This window comes from Hylobates moloch, unplaced genomic scaffold, assembly GCF_009828535.3.
Source record: "Hylobates moloch isolate HMO894 unplaced genomic scaffold, HMol_V3 SCAFFOLD_19, whole genome shotgun sequence".
Classification (NCBI taxonomy): Eukaryota; Metazoa; Chordata; class Mammalia; order Primates; family Hylobatidae; genus Hylobates; species Hylobates moloch.
Genome location: NW_026652294.1, coordinates 21,440,693 through 21,466,494, shown reverse-complemented (window position 1 = coordinate 21,466,494; position 25,802 = coordinate 21,440,693). Strand labels below are relative to the sequence as shown.

Below are 25,802 nucleotides of genomic sequence, written 5' to 3'. Positions count from 1 at the left end.
GCAAGTGAACCTTTCTTTTAGAGAGACAAGCTAAACTTCTAACAAATGTTTCTTATAGAAAAGATAAGAGAGGTCTAATTTTTAATCACAGGATTCGTAACATCAAATTTAAGACAGGCTAGAGAAGATCACAGGGTAACTGTCTCCATCAACTGGTAGACTATGATGGTTTAGCCCTTTCTTCCGCACATTACACATTTAACTTACCCACAGAAAGGATGTGTGCTATAACTACAGATGATCCTGAAGACTAGAAGACATTTTTAGAATCTTGGGAAAAGTGGTTTTGTGATAGAAGAGAGGTGATCCTGAGGTTGGGAAAGACACATGAAAATCCTGAATATACTGCTAAAGGATCTCTTTGTGCTCAGGGTCTGATTAACATCTTCCTACAGCATTTTGGATCTATTTCAAGTCTACTAGATTACATTTCCCATGATGATACGACTGATTTCACAATAGAAATAATGATAAAAACAAAATTTTCATAAAGCTAGCTATTTTAATGAGGTCGAGGAGATTCATGATTTTTAAAATGTAGTCAAATTACTATGTATACACATGTGTGAATTTCCAGAATAGAGCTAATATCATATTCCCTTATGTGGCACTTTAAGAGTCCTGAATATAATGTGATAAACTTAACAGAATTTATCTTGTTTGAATTTTGGTCATTCCAGAAATGTTCATTATTTAGTCAAAAGATAATCCCTTAAATCTGCTGCTATATGGTAGAAAAGAGACGTTGCAACATTTTTAAGAAAGTTACAAAAATAAGTGGAAACAGGTACTTGAATTTAGGAACAGTCAATGAGACATTCCATAGCCTCCGTCCATAGAGTTCTGCTCATTACTGTGACCACACATCGCCAGCTGGATCAAATACAGCTTAGATTTTAGATTTTCAATGATTCTGAATAAGTGTGACATTCTTCATTTAAAAAATTGAAGTGAAATTTATGCCAGGTTCAAAAAATCTGAAATGCTCTTATGTGGAAGAAAAGAGACAAAAGCAAAGGAAGGTGCAGAAGGATGAAGTCACTGGGCAGCACAGATCGTGTTCCACATTAAAAGCCAGGAACTCGTTTTAAATTATACTAACAAATGAGTTGAAATGCAAGCTAGATATGGTGAGCACATAGTCACTGGGCTAAAAGAACATCACATCAAAATTACAATTCTGTCCAGATACTAAATTTACAACAAAATTAACTTACGATTTTTAATTCACCTTAAACATTTTAAGGAACACCAAGCCAAGCCACAGCTGTTTGCTATTAACTAATTATTTAACACTCAAGGTCCTGAATCTCATTGAATCAACAGTTTAAAACTAAATAGCCCTCACAAAATGTCAGATTCTCAAATCTGACATTTGACAAACATTTAACAAAGAATCCCGGCAGGGCACGGTGGCTCATGCCTGTAGTCCCAGGACTTTGGGAGGCCAAGGCGGGCAGATCACGAGGACAGGAGTTCAAGACCAGCCTGACCAACATGGACAAACCCCCATCTCTAATAAAAATATAAAAATTAGCCAGGCGTGGTGGCAGGCGCCTGTAATCCCAGCTACTCGGGAGGCTGAGGCAGGAGAATCGCTTGAAGCTGGAAAGCAGAGGTTGCAGGGAGCCGAAATTGTACCACTGCACTCCAGCCTGGGTGGATAAGAGTGAACCTCCATCTCAATTAAAAAAAAAAAAAAAAAAAAGGATCCCTCAAAAATGAAAAGCTTCACACTTACTAGGCTTCATGGCATTGGGAGCGTTGGCGGGCGTGTTCCCCCAGCCTGTGGTCGATGCTCCTGTATCATCCATCTCGCCCCACCCAGGACTGCTTTCATTTGGCTCACCCCAAGCGGAAGTACCATTATCTGGAGCAGGTGGTGTGCTTTTGCTCCAGACTATAAAGAAAGGAAATGTCTCTAAGAATCATTTGTTAAATGAGATGCCATAATATCCAGTGGGGTGAAGGTGGAAGGAACAGGCATGCCTATATTCTGTTGGTAGAAATGTAAATAGATTCAACTTTCATGTGAGGGGCATTTGGCAATGCTACTTTTTAAAAAATCCGATGCACATTAAAACTTTTGACCCAGTAACTCCACTGCCAGGGTTTTTTTTTTTTTTTTTTTTTTCGAGACAGAGTCTTCAGCACCTCCCAGTTCAAGGTTCTCCCCTCAGCCTCCGTAGATGATTACAGGATTGTCCACCCCCACTATTTTCAAGGTTTCACCATGTTGGCCAGGCTAGCCTCAAACTCCTGACCTTGTGATCTGCCTGGCTCGGCCTCCCAAAGTGCTGGGATTACAGGCATGAGCCACCATGCCCAGCCTGCCAGAAAATTATACCATAAATATACTTGTAAAAATAGGTGAAATTACATGGATAACAATACTCACTGCATCACTGATAGAAAAAATTTGGAAACAACCTAAATATCCACCACAAGGGGACTGGTTAGACCAATTGTGGGTCACCCATAAAAGAAATACTGCGTAAAGGCTGGGCACAATGGCTCATGCCTGTTATCCCAGCACTTTAGAAGGCCGAGGCGGGTGGATCTCCTGAGGTCAGGAGTTCAAGACCAGCCTGACCAACATGGCAAAACGCCATCTCTACCAAAAAATACAGAAATTAGCTGGGCATGGTGGCGCATGCCTGTAATCCCAGCTATTCGGGAGGCTGAGAAGGAGGCTCACTTGAACCCAGGAGGTAGAGGTTGCAGTGAGCCGAGATTGCGCCACCGCACTCCAGCCTGGGAGACAGAGTGAGACTTCCTCTCAAAAAAAAAAAAAAAAAAAAAAAAAAGAAATACTGTATATGAAGCAATTAAGCAGCAGACTATATGCTAAAATTGGAAGCTATAAGTATAATGAGAAAAGCAAGGTGAAGAACAGTACACGAAGTACAATCCCTTCTCTGTAAAATTTTTGAATGGGACACAAACTTCTAAGAGATCACCTTTGGGAAGAGACCCTAGGGGTTAAAATGATGATGATGATGATTATTATTATTTTTGAGATGGAGTCTTGTTCTGTCACTGGAGTGCAGTGGTGTGATCTTGGCTCACTGCAAGCTCCACCTCCTGGGTTCACCCCATTCTCCTGCCTCAGCCTCCCGAGTAGCTGGGACTACAAGCGCCCACCACCAGGCCCGGCTAATTTTTTCGATTTTTTAGTAGAGGTGTGGTTTCACTGTGTTAGCCAGGATGGTCTCGATCTCCTGACCTCGTGATCTGCCCGCCTCAGCCTCCCAAAGTGCCAGGATTACAGGCGTGAGCCACTGCGCCTGGCCAAAGATTCTTTTATTGACTATCTTTTGCTTTTCCACACAGTTTAAGGGTTTTTGCTATACAGATGTAGTTTTTTAAAATTTTAGCAGGTTTTATTCTGGATGGGGAGCCAGTGAGAAATCTTCACTTCCTTCCTCATTCTTTTCAATACTTGAATAAAGAATGAGTTAAAAGTAATCATTTTTCTAAGTGGCCACAAATGGATTAGCTGAACACTAGAGGTGTACTCTGAGAAAATTGATTCTTGGCTGGGCACAGTGGGGCTCATGCCTGTAATCCCAGCACTTGGGGAGGCTGAGGCGGGTGGATCACCTGAGGTCAGGAGTTTGAGACCACCCTGGCCAACATGGTGAAATCCTGTCTCTACTAAAAATACAAAGATTAGCTGGGCATGGCAGTGGGCACCTATAATCCCAACTACTCGGGAGGCTGAGGCAAGAGAATCACTTGAACTTGGGAGGCGGAGGTTATAGGGAGCCGAGATCGTGCCACTGCACTCCCGCCTGGGCAACAGAGCGAGAGTCTATCTCAAAAAAAGAAAACTGGTTCTTAATATTATGATTAATTTTAACTAAAAAAAGACTGAAAGGTGCATCCCCCTTAATTTGTTGAACTATACGCTCTATAGGGACACTCGAGTTGACCATGACTAACTAAGAATGGCATTACCATTGCTACTTTTACCAGGTATGTTTCCTATTCAAATAGTGACGGAAGAAAGTTTAATTCTGGGCAACTGATTATCCTAACAATCTCTCTCTCTTTTTTTTGGCAACAAGGTCTCGCTCTGTCTCCCAAGCTGGAGTGCAGTGGTGACATCATAGCTCCCTACAGCCTCCCATCTCCAGGGCTTAGGCGATCCTCTCACCTCAGCCTCTAGAGTAGGCGGGACTATAGGCACATGCACCACACCCATCTGATTTTTAAAAAATATTTTTGTAGAGACTGTAGTCTCTCTAGGTTGCCCAGGCTGGTCTCAAACTCCTGGGCTCAAGGGATCCTCCTGCCCCAGTCTCCCATAGTGCTGGGATTACAGGTGTGAGCCATCTCACTAGGACTGAGATAACAATCTCTTATACAAAGTACTCCCATTCCAGAGGTAATCATTAAAAATCATCTGGAAAGAGACTGAAACCTTCCAGATCCAGCTTTGCTTCAGCATCATCATGGCCTTTGGAAAAACACAGAATTATTTCCTTTGCTGGGGAAACAGAAGCAGAGATGTGTCCACGGGTAGAACCAGAATGGAAATCAGGTCTATTTCTGCTACTACTTTAATTATTTTAAAATCTAGAACATAGTTTGTTTGGCAAGATATGTCTTCTGGATTCTGCAGACCAATACAATTACAGAAAAATAATTTGGGGACTAACACCGGGTTGTCATCTTTTCCTTTTGCCAAGAATGAACATTAAAATGTACTACCAGCATCTGCTATCACTAGCATTTTATAAAAAGAGGTTCTGTTAGCAACGGAGTAGGAACTGTAGGAAAGCGTCTCAGAACAAAACTAAACTGAACAAATTCACCTAATAAAAATGCCTTGGTCTAGGATTTCTTTTCTTCATCAAAAGCTGCAAGAGAAGGCCACTGCTTACCTGATGCCGATTTACTGGTCATTGGGGTGGGCAGGTTTGGTTCTCGAGGTGCTGGGCCCCCTTGGGAATTCTTATCCCACAGATTCACATTCTTGTAGTTATAACTGTTAGGGTCTCCCCATGCTGAAGTGCCATCATCAATGTCCATTTTCCGACTAATTGACTGTGGGGATGGCTCTTCCCAACCACTGGGTTCCTCATCCTTAGGTGTTGCAGGCTGTGGCCCACTGCTCCAGCTGGAATTGGAAGGTCGAACGTTGCCTGGAGGTGGTGCGGGTGGGCCTCCCCACGAACCAGAAGCCTCTGGTTGCGGTGGTGGTGGCTGCTGTGGGGGCTGCTGCTGTTGGTGTTGTTTATTCCAGGAATTGGGCTGTCGGCCCGTCTCATTCCATGCTGGGGATCTTTTGCAATCCTCCCACCCACCTTTTGAAGCTAGGCTTGCATTGCCACCATTACCCCAAGTCCCGATTTCATTCTGCCCTCCTTCACCCCACCCAGACACAGGTTTACTTGCAGAACTTTCCCAATTGCTGTTTTTTGTCTGATCGACTTCCTCTCCCCAACCATTCTTTCCAGAAGACCATCCTTGATTGGGCTGGCGTCCACCTCCCCACCCCTGATCCTTGCTGGGATTCTCATTCCAAGAGGAAGGTGTCTTTTCATCAGGTCGTCCTCCTCCCCAGTTGGAAGAGTTGTTGTTCTTGTAGTCATTCCAGCCTCCTGTGTTCTTGGGGTCTTTCCACTCTGTAGAGGCTGAGAGCTCCCCCCATCCAGACTTCATTTGATTGCTTTGGCTGGGTGCATCTCCCCAGCCCCCTGAGTTCTTGGTCTGTGTGGCAGCGCTCTCCCACCCCTCAGTTCCTTTGTCAGATTTCCCCTCAGGCCTTGGCACCTCTTCAATGTCCCACACTGTGTCCTGCTTAATTTGAGTTTGGCCCCAGCCAGTGTTTGAGAGCACCCTGGGGTCCAAATCAGTTCGGCTCAAAAGAGTCTGCAAGACAGCCTGACAATCAGGATGTGTGGGCCTGTACGACCGACGGCCAGAGTTATGACTGTCACTACTTCCTGCTTTGTGGTTGCTTCCAGTGCTTTGACCTCCAACTTCACTTCCTGTGGAGCTGGAAGATCTTCCCCAACAGGGAGCCTGGGCATTGCCTTGGTTTTCAGGGAGGGGGTGGCCCTTTTGATTGTCCCATGCTCCAGTGCTAGAATTTGGTTGGTTTGGACCACTCCATTCTCCAATTTTCAACTCATCAGACCCAGTCGGCTGTTTCCATTCTCCCTGAGAGACCCCAGATGTCATTTTGTTCCCTTCACCCCATTTGTTGTCATTAGAGTCCTGGGGGCCAAAGTTCCAGGACCCACCCGTAGACCTGTTATTGTTGTCCCAAGAGTCATTTTTTGACCCAGTTGATTTCTGAACAGAAGCTCCTTTCCAGGAGTCCTCTCTCTCTTTTCCATTGTTCCCATTGTTTCCAGAATTGCTTTGTCCAGAGACTGTGTCAGTTCCAGAAGGCCCCCTAGCTGCACCCCAAGATCCAACGCTCCCAGTCTTTCGATCTCCAGTGCTTTGTGAAGGGGCATCAGTGCTCCTGGAGGTGTTCCCCAAGCCCATTCCAAAGGGCATTCCCTTATTCTCCATGGGGTTTGGTGAACTTAAGTTCAAGGAGTTAGTGTTTCCATTTTTTGGTCCATCAGTGTTATGGATTTGAGCCTGTTCTCTGCCAGAGACAACAAAATTAACACCCGCATTTTCCATCTTTGACTGCTGTTCCCTGGATGTCTGACCTACTGTGCTAACCTGTGCACTGGAATTACTATTATCGGTTTCCAATGCCCCTTTCCTAGAAGTTCCTTCTTGGACCAGTGCTGGCCAGGCAGATGGGTTGCTATTTGGGTTAAAGTTGCTGAAGCCAGAGCCAGGTCCAATTCTATCCTGACCACTTACATTCCTCCAATTTCCTAGTCCATTGTTGTTCTCTGTAGTAGAGTTGGAAGATTGAACAGATTTAGCCTTAGGGTCAGATTTCCAGACCCCAAGATTACATTCGTTCCCAGAACTTGCAGACTGGCACTGGCTCCCTTTTCCTTTGTTACTAGTGGTGCTTCCTGGCAGAGTGCTCTTCTCAGAGCCAGGGTTCGAGGCACTGTTGTTATCGGTGGTGTTTTCGGAAGAAGATTCAGTGTCTTTGCTGGCAATACAAGGCCACTCTTCCATGTCAGACCCGTCTACAATCACCTTGTCCCAGATGTGAATTGGGTTGGGGGAGGTGCCGTTGTTGGAGGAGGCTCCCGAGCCCCAAGTGGAATTTGCATAATTTGAAGCAGCAGCACCTCCAAGGGTTGAGTCTGGGGAACAGATCATCTTATTAATCACAGCTTCAAATGCATTCATTACCCAAATGCATTCATTACCCATTAATCCCTCAAAGGGGCTCTCCTTTGAGCTCTGCCCTTAGGAGAGCTGATCACATGCCAGTTTCGCTCAACCCAGTTGCTTGTATCACAACTGTCTTAGTCATCTTTTTTCATTTGCCTTGTGTTATACCGGTTAAGTCTAACTTCCTATCTCTCAAAGCTACGTCCTTTGCCATTCCTATTGACAGAGAAGGGCCTTCTTGTATCTTGGGACAAGGCAATAGCAATGGCACTCTAAACTTGCTCTGTATCTCCAACCTACTCTAAACACCCCTGGCTGGAGCAATCTTTCTAAAGCACACTTTTGATTATATCACTGCTGTATGGAGAACCTTCAACAGTTCCTTAGTGTACAAGAGTAAAGCTGAACTCCTTGGCCTCGAACGTCATCAAGATGTTCCATGACCTGGGACCAACCAACTTTTCTAGTCTTATCTTCTACTACTTCCTATGTAGATGTCAATATTTGATACTACTTGACATTTCACAACTTGTGCCTTCTCACTCTGGCACCATTTCACATTAGCACCTACTGTGTTTTCCTGCTGAATTCACACAGTGAAATTTACTCATCCTTCTGGGCCCAATTCAAGTGTCATTTCATCTACGAAGCTGTTTTCAAGCTCATCACCTGAAAATAATCTTTCCCTGTCTAGAGCCATTTTGCTCAGCACTGTGGCACCATGTTCACAACTTTCCTTCCCCAGGTTAGCATCTTTTAGGCAGAGACCCTAACTTGCTAACGTTAGAATTCCACACAGCAGCCAGCACAATGCTGCTGAGTAAGCATCTGCTGAATGATGAATGCCCACTGAGCCACTGAGCTAGGTGCCCGGGGCGGCGGGGGTGTCACACGAGTATGAATTAGGCAGAGTTCACAACCCCAAGGAACTTAATCTGATAAATGAGTCTGGCTCACCATATATTTTGGTGGAATTACCATGTTTGGTGGGAAAAACATGTTTTTAATGAGATCATTTCTTCTAAATTTATTTTGGCTTCTTTAACCAGGCAGCTTTTAATCAATTTGAAGTTTCAAAAAGTATTATACAAAGGCATAGAAAAATAAAAAGCATAGAATCCGAAACTCTTGAGATTTAGGGGCCTCCTTCATTTTAATAATGTGGATTCTGACTCACACTGGACCCAAGTCTCTACCTAGGCCTGGCTACACTCGGCTGCAGAAACTCCGCCCGACAGGGCCTGCCCCCTCACATGCTTCCTTTTGCAGCTGGTTAGGAGAGGCCAGGAAGGAAAGGCCACGGGTAGGGCTTATCTCTGCAGGAAGTCTGTGTCACCACGAGGTTTCTTTCCATCCTTACTCTGCACACAACAAGGTGGTGACCAAATTTTCTAGGCAATTATTTGTTCAAACTCAGAACTCAAATAATGCATCCTACTGGTGACAATCATCAATCAATTCATTGTCTTTGCCAATGCCTAATGGTATTCAAGCTCTGAATTTTAATATCACCCCAAAAGACATTTTAAGTTGAAATCTGTTAATAAACTTTAAAAGATACTTAGAATTTCTTAGCTGTTAGTTGACTTAGTATTCATCTATTAAAAACTCTCAAAACTTTTTTTTTTTTTTTTTGAGATGGAGTCTTGCTCTGTCGCCCAGGCTGGAGTGCAATGGCGCGATCTCAGCTCACTGCAAGCTCTGCCTCCTGGGTTGATGCCATTCTCCTGCCTCAGCCTCCCGAGTAGCTGGGGACTACAGGAGCCCGCCACCACGCCTGGCTAATTTTTTTATATTTTTAGTAGAGACAGGGTTTCACCGTGTTAGCCAGGATGGTCTCGATCTCCTGACCTGGTGATCCACCCACCTTGGCCTCCCAAAGTGCTGGGATTACAGGCGTGAGCCACCGTGCCCGGCCAAAAACTCTCAAAACTTCTAGTAGAACCCTTCAGCTAAATATCTCTTATTTCTACATACAGTTTTTAACAAAGCTCAAAATCCAGGGCCCACAAAAGAAATACTGACTTTAAAAATCTAATTTAAAAACTATAGTACTATTTTAGAATCCTCCAAAGATTCTATATTGCAATGTAGCAAATCATTTTCTCTATCCTCCTAGCATTCTAGAAACATAACACAGGCATCTAAAGATTCGCCTTCGCACAAGCCCCATGTCCAATTATGCCCTGAACACGTATGACGGTGGAACTATGGAGGTTCAAATTTGTAACACTCTAGTCTGAGAAGGAAAAAAGGCCCCCAAAATGATGAGCAACAGCAGTTAAGTTAGTCCTTATGCCAACAGCACACACTTATGGAACACTAAACCTCAGTTCCAAGAATCACCAATACACATCGCATACTAGGATCCTCTCTCATCTTTTGACTAATCCCAGTGGTTTATATAATGAATGGCTTTCCTGGACTTTACATCAAGCAATGCAAACAAAGTGCTCTCTCTCTGTCAAGCTGCCATGCATTTGATTCACAGGGTGCCTTACCTGGCGCAGTCCCACTCTCACTCTGCAGCAGCGCTCCTGTCACTTGTGCGTTGTTTGGGTTTGCTCCAGGTGCTGTGCAGGGAGGAGGCCCTGCCCCGCCCCCAAGGAGCATGCAGGACGGTGGAGGGGGCTGCCCACGTTTTAGTAACACTTTGTGGTCCTGCTGGCAACGGAATCGCGGCGGCACCTCCCGAGGCATGTAGCGGGCGGCGCTTGGCGGTTGTCCGTTCGGCACTGCCACCCTTTTGGCATTGTTGCCACCATTGACTGGTGGCGATGGAGAGCTGCCAATTGGGCTGGCGGCCGTTGGTTGGCTTAAACTTGGTTTCGTCACTTCGGGCACTAAAAGAGAGGGGTTAGCAAACAGTCTTTGAAATACATCAAATACATTTTTTCTAAAAATTTTCAAAATAATTTTATTATTTTAGAGATGGGATCTCGCCATGTTGCCCAGGCTGGTCTCGAACTCGGGCTCAAGGGACTCTCCCAGCTTGGCTTTCCAAAGTGCTAGAATTACAAGAGTGAGCCACTGCGCCTGGCCAAGATTATTATTTTTTATTTATTTTATTTATTTATTTATTTTTGAGATGGAGTCTCACACTGTTGCCCAGTGTGAGTGTCGCCCAGGCTGGAGTGCAGTGGTGCAATCTCTGCTCACTGCAACCTCTGCCTCCCGGGTTCAAGCGATTCTCCTGCCTCAGCCTCCCAAGTAGCTCTGATTACAGGCACCCGCCACCAAAACCAGCTAATTTTTTGTATTTTTAGTAGAGACAGGTTTTCACTATGTTGGCCAGGCTGGTCTTGAACTCCTGACCTCATGATCCGCCTGCCTTGGCCCCCCAAAGTGTTGGGATTACAGGCATGGGCCACTGCGCCCAGCCTATTTTTCTTTTTTTTGAGATGAGGTCTTGCTGTATAACTCGGGCTGGAGTGCAGTGATCTTGGCTTGCTGCAACTTCTACCTCCAGGGCTCAAGTGATCCTCCCACCTCAGCCTCCCGAGTAGCTGGGACTACAAGGCATACACCACCATGCCCAACTAAATTTTTTTTTCCTCCTCTAGAGACAGGGTTTCGCCATGCTGCCTACCTAGACCAGTCTCGAACTCATGAACTCAAGCTATTTACCCACCTCGGCCTCCCAAAGTGCTGGGATTACAGATGTGAGCCACCACACCCAGACCCTGGCTAAGATTATTTGTAAGAAAGCTTACATGGTACCAATTTTAACAAAGTAATTTCTCCTTTTACTCTACTCTCAAGGGACATGGTTTTTCCAAATTCTCCACAATCTCTTCAGTTTGCTGAAGGTAGGATGAAGGTGGTGGCTGATAGTGACAAGAATTTAAACCCAGCAAGGTCATGGAATACATTCCATTAATTAAGGCAGAGAGGGAAACAATCATCATTCACTCCCCTAAATCAACAGTGGAATTAATTCCCTGAAGTGCTGCCTAGAAGAGTTAAATGTCCATGGCAAAGTCCTTGGGAAAGGGTTCAAGCCTCAGTCCAAGGGTCCCTTCCCTTCATCCACATTCTTAAAAGATCTACCCCTGAGTAACCTTTCTTGAAGCCCCTGGCCTAGGTGGGCTAAACATTCTTCCTAAGTGCTCCTGGAACACTTCATCCATCTCTCTCCACCACGAAAATTCTCCATTCAAAAGTCCATCTATCTCTACCATGGAAATGCTCCATCTACAAGTCCCATCTCTATCACGGAAATTCTCCATTTACAAGTCATTCTCCCTCACCAGGCCATGACTTCCTGAGGGCAAGGACCCATCTTTCATCTTTTCTTTCTTCCTCAGGGCATGGCACAGAGTAGACTCTTACAAGAAACTCCAGGCCTGGAAAATCACAAACTCAGCTTGGTTCTGGTTTCTACAGCTACCTGGACTCAAAGACTTGCACCGCTCTCTGTGTAAATACTAGAAATGTTACAAATCTTTTTACTTTTGTTAAAAAAAAAAAGTTTTTTCCCAATTCTTTAAAATAGAAATTTCAAAATGTAAATACTTTTTCTATTTACTTTAAATAATTTGATTTTTTTAACCTTAATTTTAAAAATGGCCCGCATAGAGCATGGGAACGTCGGGGCAACTGTGAAGCCGCACTCTGCTGGACCCTCTGGCTCTCCCCGTCGATACATAGAAGGCTCTCTTAGATCTGTACCTCCCTCGCTGCATGCTGCCAAAAGATCATGGCCCTCTCCATAAAAATCTATCTGACAAATAGAGGCTGGAAGTCGTACACAAATAATCATCAAGGCTGATAGTTTGGATGATTCTGAGGCCCAAATCCCCGCCTCCCAGGGTAACGTCAGGGCCAGCTCTGGGGGTAGTACTGCTTTGACTGCTAAAATGATGTGGGGCCAGCATGTTGCTTGTTGAACTGGCTCCCTTATGAGAGAGATATATCATCAGAAATCAGGCGGCCCAATCTATGCCACTACTGGACATTAACATACTGTGGGTGACAGGAGAAAAGATCAGGTGCCTGCAGCAACTTCCAGGTGACCCCATGTCTAACCTCAGCTAATCACAAGGCAGCACCAGGCCTCCCAGTAAGGGGACGGGGAGTGGAGGTCAGAGGATCCAAAATCTGATGAGCAGAAAAAATGTGTGACTTAAGAAAATAAAATTAGTCGGCCAGGTGCGATGGCTCACGCCTGTAATCCCAGCACTTTGGGAGGCTGAGGTGGGTAGATTACAGGGTCAGGACATCGAGATCATCCTGGCTGACACTGTGAAACCTCGTCTCTGCTAAAAATACAAAAATTAGCTGGGCATGGTGGCATGCGCCTGTAGTCCCAGCTACTCGGGAGGCTGAGGAGGAGAACTCCTTGAACCTGGGAGGCGGGGGTTGCAGTGAGCCGAGATCGTGCCACTGCACTCCAGCCTGGGCCACAGAGCAAGACGCTGTCTCAAAAAAAAAAAAAAAAAAAAGAAAGAAAAGAAAATTAGTCATTATCTAATATTCATGACCTATAACAACAGATAGATACATAACTGGTAAATGAATGAATGAAGATTATTTAATATTAATTTTCTATCTGTTACTGGAGGATTCTATAGCATAGGGCATTCTCAATCCCCTTTTATCTTATTATGAGAATAAACAAGAAGTTGGCAGAGACTGGAGAAATTCATCCCAACTGGTTTTTAGGACGGAAAGAGCTATGTTTCTGTAAGGCTGCCCTTCTATAAAAGGTCTAGAATCTTCATTATAAGTTAACCAGGTCTACTACATACTTTTAACTCAATCCAGAAAAACAACAAGACATGGCAGAATGACCTGCAGGACTGAGGGCTGAACACCAGTTTGACTCACTTTAAAACATTCACAGCACTGTTTCAACCGAAGAAATTTGGTAGGTATCATGTATCATGTAAGATTCCTTGCAAAAGTTCCTCGGGGCACTTTCCCACCACATCAGAGACAGAATGGATTGTAAATGATAAAGTCATTATAAAATGGGAACACACCTCAATCACTTTCCTCCCAATACAGTGTGCTCTGGCCCAGGAGATTAGTCATTCAAACTCCAGGACATCATGTACAAATAGGTCAAAGTATAAAAAGAAAAAAAACAAAACCTCCAGGAAACAGTCAGAAAACGCCCAAGACACCACCTTAGTCATAGCAAACTGTGTTTCAGCACCTGAATGAATTCTTACTCTATTTTTTAAATCACACCTTTCCGTGAATCCAAGAATGTTAAGCTTTTAAAGGCCAACCAGAATTGCCAGCACTAATTGGAGAGCAACGCAGCTTTTCAGGCAGGAGGTCTGATCCAAATTGACTCCCAAAGTCCAAACTTAAGACATCAGAATCAGTGTGCGTCACCCATCATCATGGTCCAGAATGTTAGACGATAAAGGGCAAGAGAAGCTATCATTAAGTCTGAATATGTTACTTTTCAGGCTGTCTCTTTTCTGAATCTTAAGGATTTGTAAGTTGTGCAAGTTTTTCTAAAGATGAGCTGTTCAAAGTGCGTGCATAGTTTCTTATTTTCCAAGGAAAGGTTTGTGGCTTAAACATGATCTTAGTACTACAGGGAAATAAAAACATTGTGGGGAAAAAAAAAAGGCTATGTATCCTATTTTCTAATTTCCATTCATTTACTTCTTTTTTTGTTTGTTTGTTTTTTGAGACTGAGTCTTGCTCTGTTGCCCAGGCTAGAGTGGAGTAGCAGGATCTCAGCTTGCTGCAACCTCCACCTTCCAGGTTCAAGTGATTCTCCTGCCTCAGCCTCCCGAGTAGCTGGTGTGCACCACCACGCCCGGCTAATTTTTGTATGTTTAACAGAGACGGGGTTTCATCATCTTGGCCAGGTTGGTCTCGAACTCCTGACCTCAGGTGATCTGCCCACCTCAGCCTTCCAAAGTGCTGGGATTACAGACGTGAGGCGCCGCACCTGGCTGTCCATTCATTTACTTTTTTTTTTGAGGCGGAGTTTTGCTCTTGTTGCCCAGGCTGAAGTACAGGGGTGTGATCTCGGCTCTCTGCAACCTCCACCTCCCCGGATCAAGCGATTCTCCTGCCTCAGTCTCTCAAGTAGCTGGGATTACAGGTGTGCACCACCATACCCGGCTAATTTTGTATTTTTAGTAGAGACGGGGTTTCACCATGTTGGCCAGGCTGGCCTCAAACTACTGACCTCAGGTGATCCACCTGCCTCAGCCTCCCAAAGTGCTGGGATAAAAGGCATGAGCTACCGTGCCCGTCCTCCATTCATTTACTTTTAAGAACCATTTATGTGCTCTAATAATTAAATCTCCTCCCCTTCCTCATCCCATTTATCTTATTCCATTCTTGTATCTCACAGTTTAAACTTCTAATTGCCCCTATTTCTGAAAACTCCAATTAGATGCTACTTTTTCAGATAAAAGGGCTCTTTAAGAAACTTCCGAACCAGGCAGGGTTCTGAACACAGCAGCTGCACAGAACTAGTACAAACTATTATTTCCTTTAACTATCTCAATGGTATCAAACATAAAAAAGAATGACCTAGAAATGTTTTTAAAGTAGTAGTTAAAATACAAACAAGGCCTAGAAAAGATATTCTAGGCTGAACATTTTAAATCTGATGACACGCAGTGAGCGGTCAACGTGTACTGAACAATTTTCAGTAACCTCTCAGCACTGCCTCTATTTCTTTACCTTCCACTCCCTCCTCAACCCAACACATACTGGCTTTTGCCTTAAACATCTCCCTGGAAGCTTCTTTCCTCCTAAGTCACTAGTGATCTTTGTTGCCAGTTTAACCAGCCCGCTTTGGACCTTTTCTTCTTTGGTTTTTCTGCAGCTTCTGACACCACTTGTCATTCCCTCCCTCCCGTTTCTGTGAGACATGCTCCAGCTAGCGCTTCAGCTCTTCCTTTCCTCTTCCTGTGTGGGCTTCTCCTACTCTTGATCAGGGGGGATCAGCAAACTTTCTGTAAAGGGCCAGATAGTAAATATTTTAGGGTTTACTGGCCATATGGTCTTCATCACAACAATACAACTCTGCACCTGTGGGGCCAAAGTGCCATAGACAATGTGTAAACAAATGAGTGTGGCTGTGATCCCATAAAACTTTATTTACGGACAGTGAAATATGAATTTCCTGTCATTTTCACATGTCTTTAAATATTGTCCCCATTTTTTCTCCAATAAATTAAAAAACGTAGAACATATTCTTAGCTCATGGGCAGTACAAAAATAGGCAACGAGGCCAACTTTGTCCACGGCCATAATGGCAACCCTGGCTTTTGACTGGAGAATGGCAAATGAATTTGGCCATAAGTAGTGGCTTAAAAACAAAACAAAACAAAACAAAACAAAACAAAATCACATTTCAGTTCCTTGAGTACAAACTCTTCCATGCTCCGGCTTTAACTACCACTTATCATCTTTCCCTTCCTCTCAAACTTGTTTCCTAGCCCCAATCTCATTTCTTCACCCTCGAAGAATGGACTTATCACCCAACCAGCTGGTCAAGTCAGAAACCTGCCTGGTATCTTAGACTTCTCAATGCTCCCCCACCCACATATCATTATCCAATCAACATTAAGTTAAACTAAAGCCTCTCTCAATTCCTGGCTAACACAGTGAAACCCCGTCTCTACTAAAAATACAAAAAATTAGCCAGGTGTGGTGGCATGTGCCTGTAGTCCCAACTACTCATGAAGCTGAGGCAGGAGAATTGCTTGAACCTGGGAGGCGGAGGTTGCAGTGAGCCAAGATCATGCCATTGCACTCCAGCTGGGGCAACAGAGCGAGACTCTGCCTCAAAAAACAAACAAAAACAAAACCAAAAAAATTTGCATTAATAGACATACAGTATCCAGGAAGAGATTTACACTTCCTGCACCACACTATGAAAAGGAACAGAGAGCAACCTCCACGGACCATGTAGAGTTCGGGCCAGATTGGGCAAGGAATTTGTCAACTCAGGAAGGTTTAAACACCTGGGCTCCTAATCAGGTTCAAGTCGTCATTACCTCCTATTTGGACTATTTTCGTGCCAATTTATCGGAGCCACGTCTTGTAATACCTCACATTCATTCACTCTCTTAGAGGCAGCCAGTTCCATCTCTGAACAAGTGGCTCCCCATCACTGTGTTAGAACACACAAGTGTTTCTACAGGGTGTGAGGGGTGCTGTAAGTAGTTTATAAACTATTTAATGGGGGGACCCCTCCAATATTAATAAATGAGAGTAGACTCAAGGTTACCCTGTACTCACTGTACTATGCCTTCTGAAATAGGCTCAAAACAAATGTCCTGCGATGGCCCATAACCCCAGCTATGCTGATGGAGAAGGTGCTGCTCTCAGCTGTGTCCCAGTGGTAAAGGACAACACCTAAAAAATTTAACTTCTACTGAGCTAGAAGCTTTTCCCTGTTGGCTTTGACTCACCATTGGTGCTATTTGAAGAGTAAGTTTCACTGAACAAAATATCTGACAGATAATTACCAAGGAACTGTTAAGTGTCAGGCACTAGAGCCCTTCAAATTTTTGAAGACAGTTACCTGAGGTTCCCCAAGCAGGAAGCCTTTCCCTGGGAGCTCAACGAGCCCAGGTGTTTAAACCTTCCTGAGTTGACAAATTCCTTGCCCAATCTGGCCCGAACTCTACATGGTCCATGGAGGTTGCTCTCTGTTCCTTTTCATAGTGTGGTGCAGGAAGTGTAACTCCCTTTCTGGATACTGTATGTCTATTAATGCAGATTTTTTTTGTTTTTAGTTTTTTTTGAGACAGAGTCTCGCTCTGTTGTCCCAGCTGGAGTGCAATGGCATGATCTTGGCTCACTGCAACCTCTGCCTCCCAGGTTCAAGCAATTCTCCTGCCTCAGCTTCCTGAGTAGTTGGGACTACAGGCACATGCCACCACACCTGGCTAATTTTTTGTATTTTTAGTAGAGATGGGGTTTCACTGTGTTAGCCAGGAAGGTCTCAATCTCCTGACCTTGTGATCTGCCTGCCTCGGCCTCCCAAAGTGTTGGCATTACAGGCGTGAGCCACCGTGCTCATACTCTTAATGCAGTTTAAGGTCATCTTATGCTGATAAACTCTCATTAAAGCCAGCCATCACTCTAACATCTTTTTTTTTGTTTTTAATTGAGACAAGGTCTTGCTCCGTTGCCCGGGCTGGAGTACAGTGGCATAATTATGGCTCACTGCAGCCTTGAACTTCTGGGCTCAAGCAATCCTCCTGTCTCAGCCTCCCGAGTAGCTGGGATTACAGGCCTGTGCCACGGTGCCTGGCCCCTAACATCTTTTTAACAAGGCTCAATTTGTATGTCCAACCTCCTCCATTACATAGTCTATGCAATTGGGCTTTTTAATCCTAAACTTAATCCTAAACTTCATCCCTGTTAAATCCGAACGATTACATCAATCCATCAAACTCTTCCAGTTCTACTCTAAAATCCAACGAAGGAGGATATTAGCTTCTACCTTAAGTGCTTTCTATTATTTGATACCTGGTAGCAAGCCAGCTCTAGCCTATGTCTTCACACAACCTCCACTTGAAATCTCTATCCTATTCCTCGCAGAATTCTCACCATTGTTTTTTAATGGTGGAGAATACAGGAAGAATATGTAATGAATACACTACTACTCTGAAATACAGAAAAATCTCACTTCAGTCCTCTACACAACCAGAGACTTGGCACCAACAGTCTTTTCTTTGTGCTTCTAGCAACTGTTGGGGAAAGATGGGTAGATTCAGAGTGAAGGGGAGATTGCCTGAGGAAGACACCATCTTTGGGAAAAGGAACATGTCCCCCAGATATGTCAGCTGAGGTAAGAGAAGAAGAAGGAGATTTAGAATACCAAGGTGGGCTTACTGGGAATAAAGATGAAGATGTGGCTGTAAACCTAGACCCAACAATAGAAAGGTCAGGCCCTCACTCTGTTTACAGTCTTAACATACCCCAGGGACAACTGGTATTTTTACTTGCTATCTAACAAATCCCTTAGGAGACTGAAATGGCCTCTCATCTCCCTTTAGAATTATTTTATGTTATCTTTTGATTGGAGGGGTGGGAGGTAGGGAGAGTAGGGAGACTGTGAAACTGTATTTCATCACACAGTAGGTATGAGAATACCCCCAACTGGAAAAAAAAAAAAAATTTGGTGGTGAGTAGAAAGGAAAGTTTGATTTTTAAGACTGGTAGAGGAAAGAAGAATGTGTTTGAGAATAGGTCTGGTACCCCTCCCAAATTTTTTTCTATAAGAAAAGATGCCTAGGCTGGGCGCGGCAACTCACACCTGTAATCCCAGCACTTTGGGAGGCCGAGGCGGGTGGATCACGAGGTCAGGAGATCAAGACTATCCTGGCTAACACGGTGAAACCCCGTCTCTACTAAAAATACAAAAAAAAAAAAAAAAAATTAGCCGGGCGTGGTGGCAGGCGCCTGTAGTCCCAGCCACTCAGGAGGCTGAAGCAGGAGAATGGTGTGAACCCGGGAGGCGGAGCTTGCAGTGAGCTGAGATCACCTGGGTGACAGATCGAGACTCTGCCTCCAAAAAAAAAAAAAAAAAAGAAAAAAAAAAGAAAAGATGCCTAACAGATTTTCTGTTTCCCAACACCACTTACCATACAGAGCAGCTCAGTTCTATAGCACAACTAACACTTGGCTTTGCAAGCATCAGTCTTGTGGCCAGGCCTAGGAACCCAACCACCACATTCCAGCAATCAGAGTCTAGACTGTCCAGGAAAAAAAGCCAATTTTCTCATCTGTTGTCCTCATAAATCATCAAAAAGCCCTACAAATATAAACACTTAAGTGCCCAAATCCTTTTCTAGAAAGTATGTTGGTTTAGAAAGTATGGGCACTGTACCAGTATGGATAACACTATTTCTTTTTTTTTTTTTTTTTTGCCATTCAGATCTTTACTGATATTTAAACAAAGTATAGAGGAAAATTCCAAGTAAACAATACAGACATAAAAAAATAACACTATTTCTATGATAAAGTATCATTTATATTTCAAGCAAGTAATTTACAAAGATCCTTCCAAAATAAAGCCTACTTGTGGGCTGAAACTGAGGAAATGTACAAGGGCAGATACTATTCTCTGTAACCAATTAATTATAACTAATAATTATGGTTTCTTTTACACATCACTACAAACTCCCGGACTACATTCTCCTTTGAAATATCTTTTGGTTAGAAATTATAGTAACGCCTAGTCATATGAGAATTTATTTTCCATAACTAAGTTTCCTAAGAAATTAGCACTGTCTTATTACTCTTTCATCATTGTGTGACAGGCTTTGGTCTGGTAGTCCAACAAAACAAAACAAAATAATGAAGAAACCAATCATTACAGGGCCTCCCATCAAGCCTTGACCTCTCCATCACCCCTGTCCTCCTCCAAGTCATCATAGTCCCATCTAATTCCCTTCATCTAAGGCAGTGATTCTCAACTAGGGACATGTACTGGGGTCACCTGCAGAGCTTTTCAAAATACATCTGCTAGGGCCATGGCCTGGGACTGTGTATTTTGACGATTTTTTGCAAATGATTCTTATGCATACTTAATTGAGAAACACATATTTAAGTGGGCAAGGAGAGGAGCTATCTCAAAGAATTCTCTCATTCTGAAGGGGAAATGAACAAAAGTGTGACAATCACCAGACAAAACTACATGATCAAAATTAACAGGCGAGCAAGAAGCCAAAACAACATGGACTATTAGATTGAGAATGACCCAAGGGGCACCTGCTTCTGTTTACAACATGCCACTATTTTTTAGCAGAGTTAAGCTACTCAAAATGTATTATCTTTTAAAAAAGCATATTCCAAGTTTTAGCTTAGAAGGTAGAGTAAACATCCTAGGTGCAATATTCCATTATCAGACTCAATGCATGCCATGGGTCAAAGTGGTGGACAAACCATTGTAATTCCCATCTGTAAATTAAAAGCTGTTGTTTATTTTTTGCTATTATTCTTAAAAAAAAGTTTTGAAAAGGTTCAGTTCAAAATCATGACCCATAAACTTTTTTTTTTTTTTTGAGATAGAGGCTCGCTTTGTTGCCCAGGCTGGAGTGTAGTGGGCATGATCTCAGCTCACTGCAACCTTTGCCTCCCAGGTTCAAGCGATTCTCATGCCTCAGCCTCCCAAGGAGCTGGGACTACAAGCATGAGCCACCATGTCCGGCTAATTTTTTATTTTTAGTAGAGAAGGAGTCTCAGTCATGTTGGCCAGGTTGGTCTCAAACTCCTGACCTCAGGTGATCCAGCCTCCCAAAGTGCTGGGATTACAGGCGTAAGCCACTGTGCCCAGCCATGACCCATATACTTTTTATAAAACAAGGTATTTACTCTTTTGACTCCTAAAAAATTTAAGGCCAACTAGAAACACCAATACAAGTATTTTCAATTTGTCATTACTGCTCCTCAGTGACTGCGAACAACCCACCTTAATTACTCTACGCCCACTCTCTTTTCAGTGGATTGGAGGCTGAGTCAGCAACAGTGTAAAAGCTAAACACAAAAGGTTCTACATAATTTAAAATGAAAAAAAAATCTTACCTTTGGTTTTTTGTTCCGTGACCTGCAAAATAAACAGATAAAAGTAAATGAGATTTCCTTTTTAATTCACTACTGTATTTTCAGACTACTTTAGTCTGATAACTCAAGTAATCCAAGCTGTCAGGCACACAGGCATAGCTGAAATCCAGAAAAAGGAGCTGGGAGTCAGTTCAGACATTCTTCCAGAGACTATGGCCATATGTCCAGCTATAATTTACATGACCACCATTAGGAAGAATAGTAAAACTTAAAAAAAAAAAAAAAAAAAAAAGCATTCCACTCATTATACGATGAGGTCCCTGTACTGAGAATGCTACTTGCATTTTGAATGCTATGACTAGAGAAAAATCACATGAATGTGGCCCAGAAACTAAATTAGCCATAGACACAAAAAGATTCCCCTATGAGTATAGACACAAACACTTGATCTCAAATCTAAAAGCAAAACCTCACGAACTCATCATCAGAGGCATCAGACATCATGATCGGAAAGCAGGATTCAAAACCAAACCTTGTCACTTTCTGGCTATGAGACCCCCAGTTTTCTATTATCTATTGAATGGAGATAATAATAGTATAAATCCTGCAAAGGACTGCTGTAAGGATTAAATCAGATATGCTATGCAGTGCTCAATAAATGTTTGCTGTTATTATCAACATTTATATAAAATAGCATGAAGTACAGCAGTAAGATTGAAATATGTAAATTCTGGACAAATCAAGGGTGCTTTGTTAAAAAAAGAAAGTATTTCTTTATATAGTAACTAATACGTCTATGGAAATGATTAACCTAGAAGGTTGGACAGGCTGAATATAGTAATGGACTTCAGAGAGTTTGGAAATGATGATTAGGAGCCTTATAGAAAACTGCTTTTGATATTTTTAAGAGGGGAAAATAAAGGAGGGCATCTAATTTACAACAATAAAACCACAAAGGTGATGCACAAGCAAAACATCCAAAAGGAACTATGCCATCATTCCAATAGAGGTTACATTAAATTTTTGAGATCATGGGTGATTCTGACCCATTTTCCCAACTGTTAATCTTTTAAAGCATTTTATTTGGTTATCTGACTTTTGTAATAAAAATATTCATATAGCAAAGAAGAAGTTTGATGATTTGTGGCTGGTAATCATACTGGATTACGGCCATGGGGGTTCACGAAAACACAATCATCCCTGGAAGGAAGGTCCTGTAGCTGACCAGCCCACCTTGCGATGGATCCCAGCACACCATCAGACTCTAAATAAGAGTTAAAGGATCCGCCTGTAGAACTTCCTGGTGTGTTTTCTACATTCCCGTGTTAAATGACAAGCTAATTCTATTACAGTGAATTTGTGGAATCCAGCGTCTTAAAAATGAATGTTTCCCAGTACTGTTACAGAGCTCAATTCTACTGAAAATACTCTTGTATAATTTTTCAATATCTTCACTTATCCAAGAATGAACGACATGCAGCCACATACCAATTCCCGAAGGCAATTTAGGTTTTATATCATTGTAACTATTTCTTAGAATGCCATTTTGAAAATCAGTTATACAGGAAGTCAGTGCCTTCCCATTGTAAGCAACAAACCCAAATGTCAAATATGTTTTATCATGTGGGTTCTGTTAAAAGCTGTCCCCCAGACGGCAAAAAGCTGGATGATCAAAGCATGTGTTCTGCCGATGCTAAACAATGCTCCTTTAGCAGCATCAGCCTAAATGAATGTGAATGGAACCCTTCTTTGACACCTCTCTCATGAATGGGTATCTTAACAGTTTACTCAGTGATGGCTCCAGGAAGAGCCAACTGCTACAACCAATGAACACTAGAAAAGGCTCATGCTTAATTTCTGTGTGGAGGTAATTTAGTTTTAGCTTTAAGTAAGTGTCAATTCTTCAAGAAAATTATGTTTCCACCTTCATTCTTGACCATTCACTTATTAAACAATTTCTGAGTGATTATCCTGCACCAGGCACTGCCCTAGTTACTGGCCATACAAATACGAATAAAACCAAGAAAGTTACAGTCAGTCTAACAGTGAAGATGGACACAAAGAGGTGGTCATAAAGCGCTGGGGAAAGCAGGAGGAAAGATGTGGAAGCCCTTAGAAGAGGCACCACAAATGTTTGCGGACCGAATGAATGAACCACTGACCACATGATAGACCTCTGGCACGTTCTCCACGATTCTTTGCATCATAGCACATTTTATGGCTCCTAGCTGAGGCGTTGTCTCTACAATAAGGTTGGAAACCACGAAGATAATCACATGGTAAGCTTTGTGCTCTCCTTAAAACTGCTAAATCAGAATTTAATTCTGAAATTATGCAATGGTTCAGTATAATAAAACAAGATCAAAGGCCACGCATCAGCCTGCGTCAGCCTAGATTCTGCGTCAAGCTGATCTGGAACATTTTTGAGCAAAAACGATAGAATTTTTACTGTTCATAAAATTAATCACTTAAAAATTTACGGTGATTTTCCCCTTTGCCATCACTTCTTCACCACTTCTTAATGCAGATGAAAGCACACGGGAGAGATTGTCCAGCTACATAAACTACATTCTCCACATAAATAATCTCATTCACTCTCAAGTACATTCACACCATCTTTATTTTAAATCACTTTTCTTTGTGGAATCCAATGAAAGTTTACAGAGGCATATTTTATTAATCATTTTAGATATTGATATTTGTAGTTTAAGAAAACACTGTTATGTATGTTAAAAATGAAGAAGGAATATATGCTCTCTAAATCACTCTGTTTGGCATCCTCTTGTTAACAGCCTTTGCTCAAGTTCCTTGGTACCCAGCCTATTAATCACTGCAAAATTCGATTTTTGTACCACCTTAGTAGATGAAATGTGTGAGTGCCCTAAGGAAAGAAAACTTTCACGAGGTTTAATCTCATATCCCTCCAGTTGGAGGTGGAGGGTGCAATGTGTGCGAGGCACAGGGACAAGAGCCCAGAAACCACAGGAGCAATGCTACAAACACCCACAGCTGGTGGACCTGCATACTGCAACCTCAGTGACAGGGCATGTGGCCATGGACCCAAAGGAAAGTACAAAAACATCTCTGCGTTGTTATCTAACTTCTGTGATTTTTTTTTTTTCTAGACACAATATCTCACTCTGTCACCCAGGCTGGGGTGCAGTGGTACAATCTCCACTCAATGCAACCTCCGCCTCCTGGGCTCAAGTGATCCTGCTACCTCAGCTTCCAAAGTAGCTGGGACCACAGGTGTGCACCACCACACTCGGCTAAATTTTTGGATTTTTTTTGGTAGAGATGGGGTTTTCATGTTGGCAAGGCTGGTCTCGAACTCCTGGACTCAAGTGATACCGCCTGCCTTGGCCTCCCAAAGTGTTGGGATTACAGGCGTGAGCCACCACACCAGGCAATCTGGCTTCTTTATTCAGACTTTTCACTCCAGAATTTTAGGCAATTCTAACAAACTCAGGTGAGAAGCAACACATTAGAAGCAGGTACCCTGACCGCATGAAGATGTGATGGAGAATTTACCACTATTAATAGAGACAAACACAATTAAAAGCAGACAAAATCTTAAAGAGCACTGTGGTCTATTATAGCACCAAATAATAATGAATGTTCCTTTTAATTAAGTCATAAGAAAAGATAAAATTACATTTCATATATTTAACACGGCAGGGACATATGCAATCCAATTCAGAAACTATTTTCAGAATTTTTCTTATGCTGATACACATTATTATTTCAATAATTCAAAAAACTGAGTTATGAGAAACGCTATATCCAATAATGCTGGAAAAACGTGCAGTGTTACACTGGCTTGTGTGTGACTGCCTTGACTCTGTTCTAAATCTAGAGTTTCCTCTGAACCTTGTCACAGTTTCTTTCTCCCTAAACTTGCTTCAATAACTAGCACCAGGGCAGGGACCCTCAAACCTGTCCCACAGTAGACCCTGCTTCCCAAATGCTTTACATAGCAGTAACAATACCTGACAGAAAATCACCTTACCTCCAAAAAAGGCACCAAAGCAACCCCTGCTGAGCCAGAGCCCAAGTTAAGAGATGCAAAAAAGAATGGTAAGGTGGGGAAACAGGTAAGATCAGACAACGGACAGGGCAGACGGGCATGCTCTGAGGCAAACAGGGAGGGAAGGTGCATTCTAACCACTCTGCCTTGGACAACTGTGCCGGACAAACTGCTCACCTGAGACCTGACAGGCGACAGCCGTCGGCCCTTTGCCTTTTTTCATTTAGCATCTCTTGTTTTCTCTAAGCAATTCCTCAAAGCCACACAATGCCATATCCTCCAAAACACTACATGGGCTCACTAGATCCTTTCCGAGAGGGGTTTCTACTTCTAATTCTCCAAAGGTAGACTCATCTAGACAACCGCACCATGGGTGGAACAAAGGAACACTGGAGCAAACCGCCAGCCAGTTTTTAAAAGTTATTCAATAGGCTTGCTTAAGAAAATATAGAATGGCCGGGCGCGGTGGCTCACGCTTGTAATCCCAGCACTTTGGGAGGCCGAGGCGGGCGGATCACGAGGTCAGGAGATCGAGACCACAGTGAAACCCCATCTCTACTAAAAAATACAAAAAATTAGCCAGGCGTGGTGGCAGGCGCCTGTAGTCCCAGCTACTCGGAGAGGCTGAGGCAGGAGAATGGTGTGAACCTGGGAGGCGGAGCTTGCAGTGAGCCGAGATTGCGCCACTGCACTCCAGCCTGGGCAACAGAGCGAGACTCCGTCTCAAAAAAAAAAAAAAAAAAAAAAAAAAGAGAAAATATAGATTAAATTAATATACAAATAAGGAAATACAACAAGAGTTGAGAGCTTGAAAACTCTCTTGCCTTTCTAATCCTGTTTACTGCTGTTTTCAAAAAATCAGCCATAGCATTATTTAACATCTACTTTATGGTAACAAATGCAGACCTTGAACTTTCTCCTACTTCCAAATATAAAAACTTTTAAGTAAACAAATGTCTCAAGTACCATTATTGAGATATCAGGTATTCAGGCCAGATGC

The 25,802-nt window shown here is 43.0% G+C and overlaps 1 protein-coding gene across 8 annotated transcripts in view; it reads right to left on the bottom strand.

Moving 5' to 3' along the window:
• Positions 1–25,802, bottom strand: part of TNRC6B (trinucleotide repeat containing adaptor 6B) — a 291,806-nt gene that overhangs the window by 63,945 nt on the left and 202,059 nt on the right. For 6 of the 8 annotated variants that reach the window (XM_032139790.2, XM_032139793.2, XM_032139792.2 and 3 more), the window contains 4 exons: positions 20,797–20,818; positions 9,771–10,112; positions 4,890–7,238; positions 1,742–1,900 (listed from right to left, as the gene is read on the bottom strand). In XM_032139790.2, the coding sequence (XP_031995681.1) occupies positions 1,742–1,900; positions 4,890–7,238; positions 9,771–10,112; positions 20,797–20,818 (2,872 nt within the window). The remainder of the gene's footprint in view (positions 1–1,741; positions 1,901–4,889; positions 7,239–9,770; positions 10,113–20,796; positions 20,819–25,802) is intronic. The other 2 variants (XM_058431283.1, XM_058431284.1) reach the window with 1 other exon arrangement.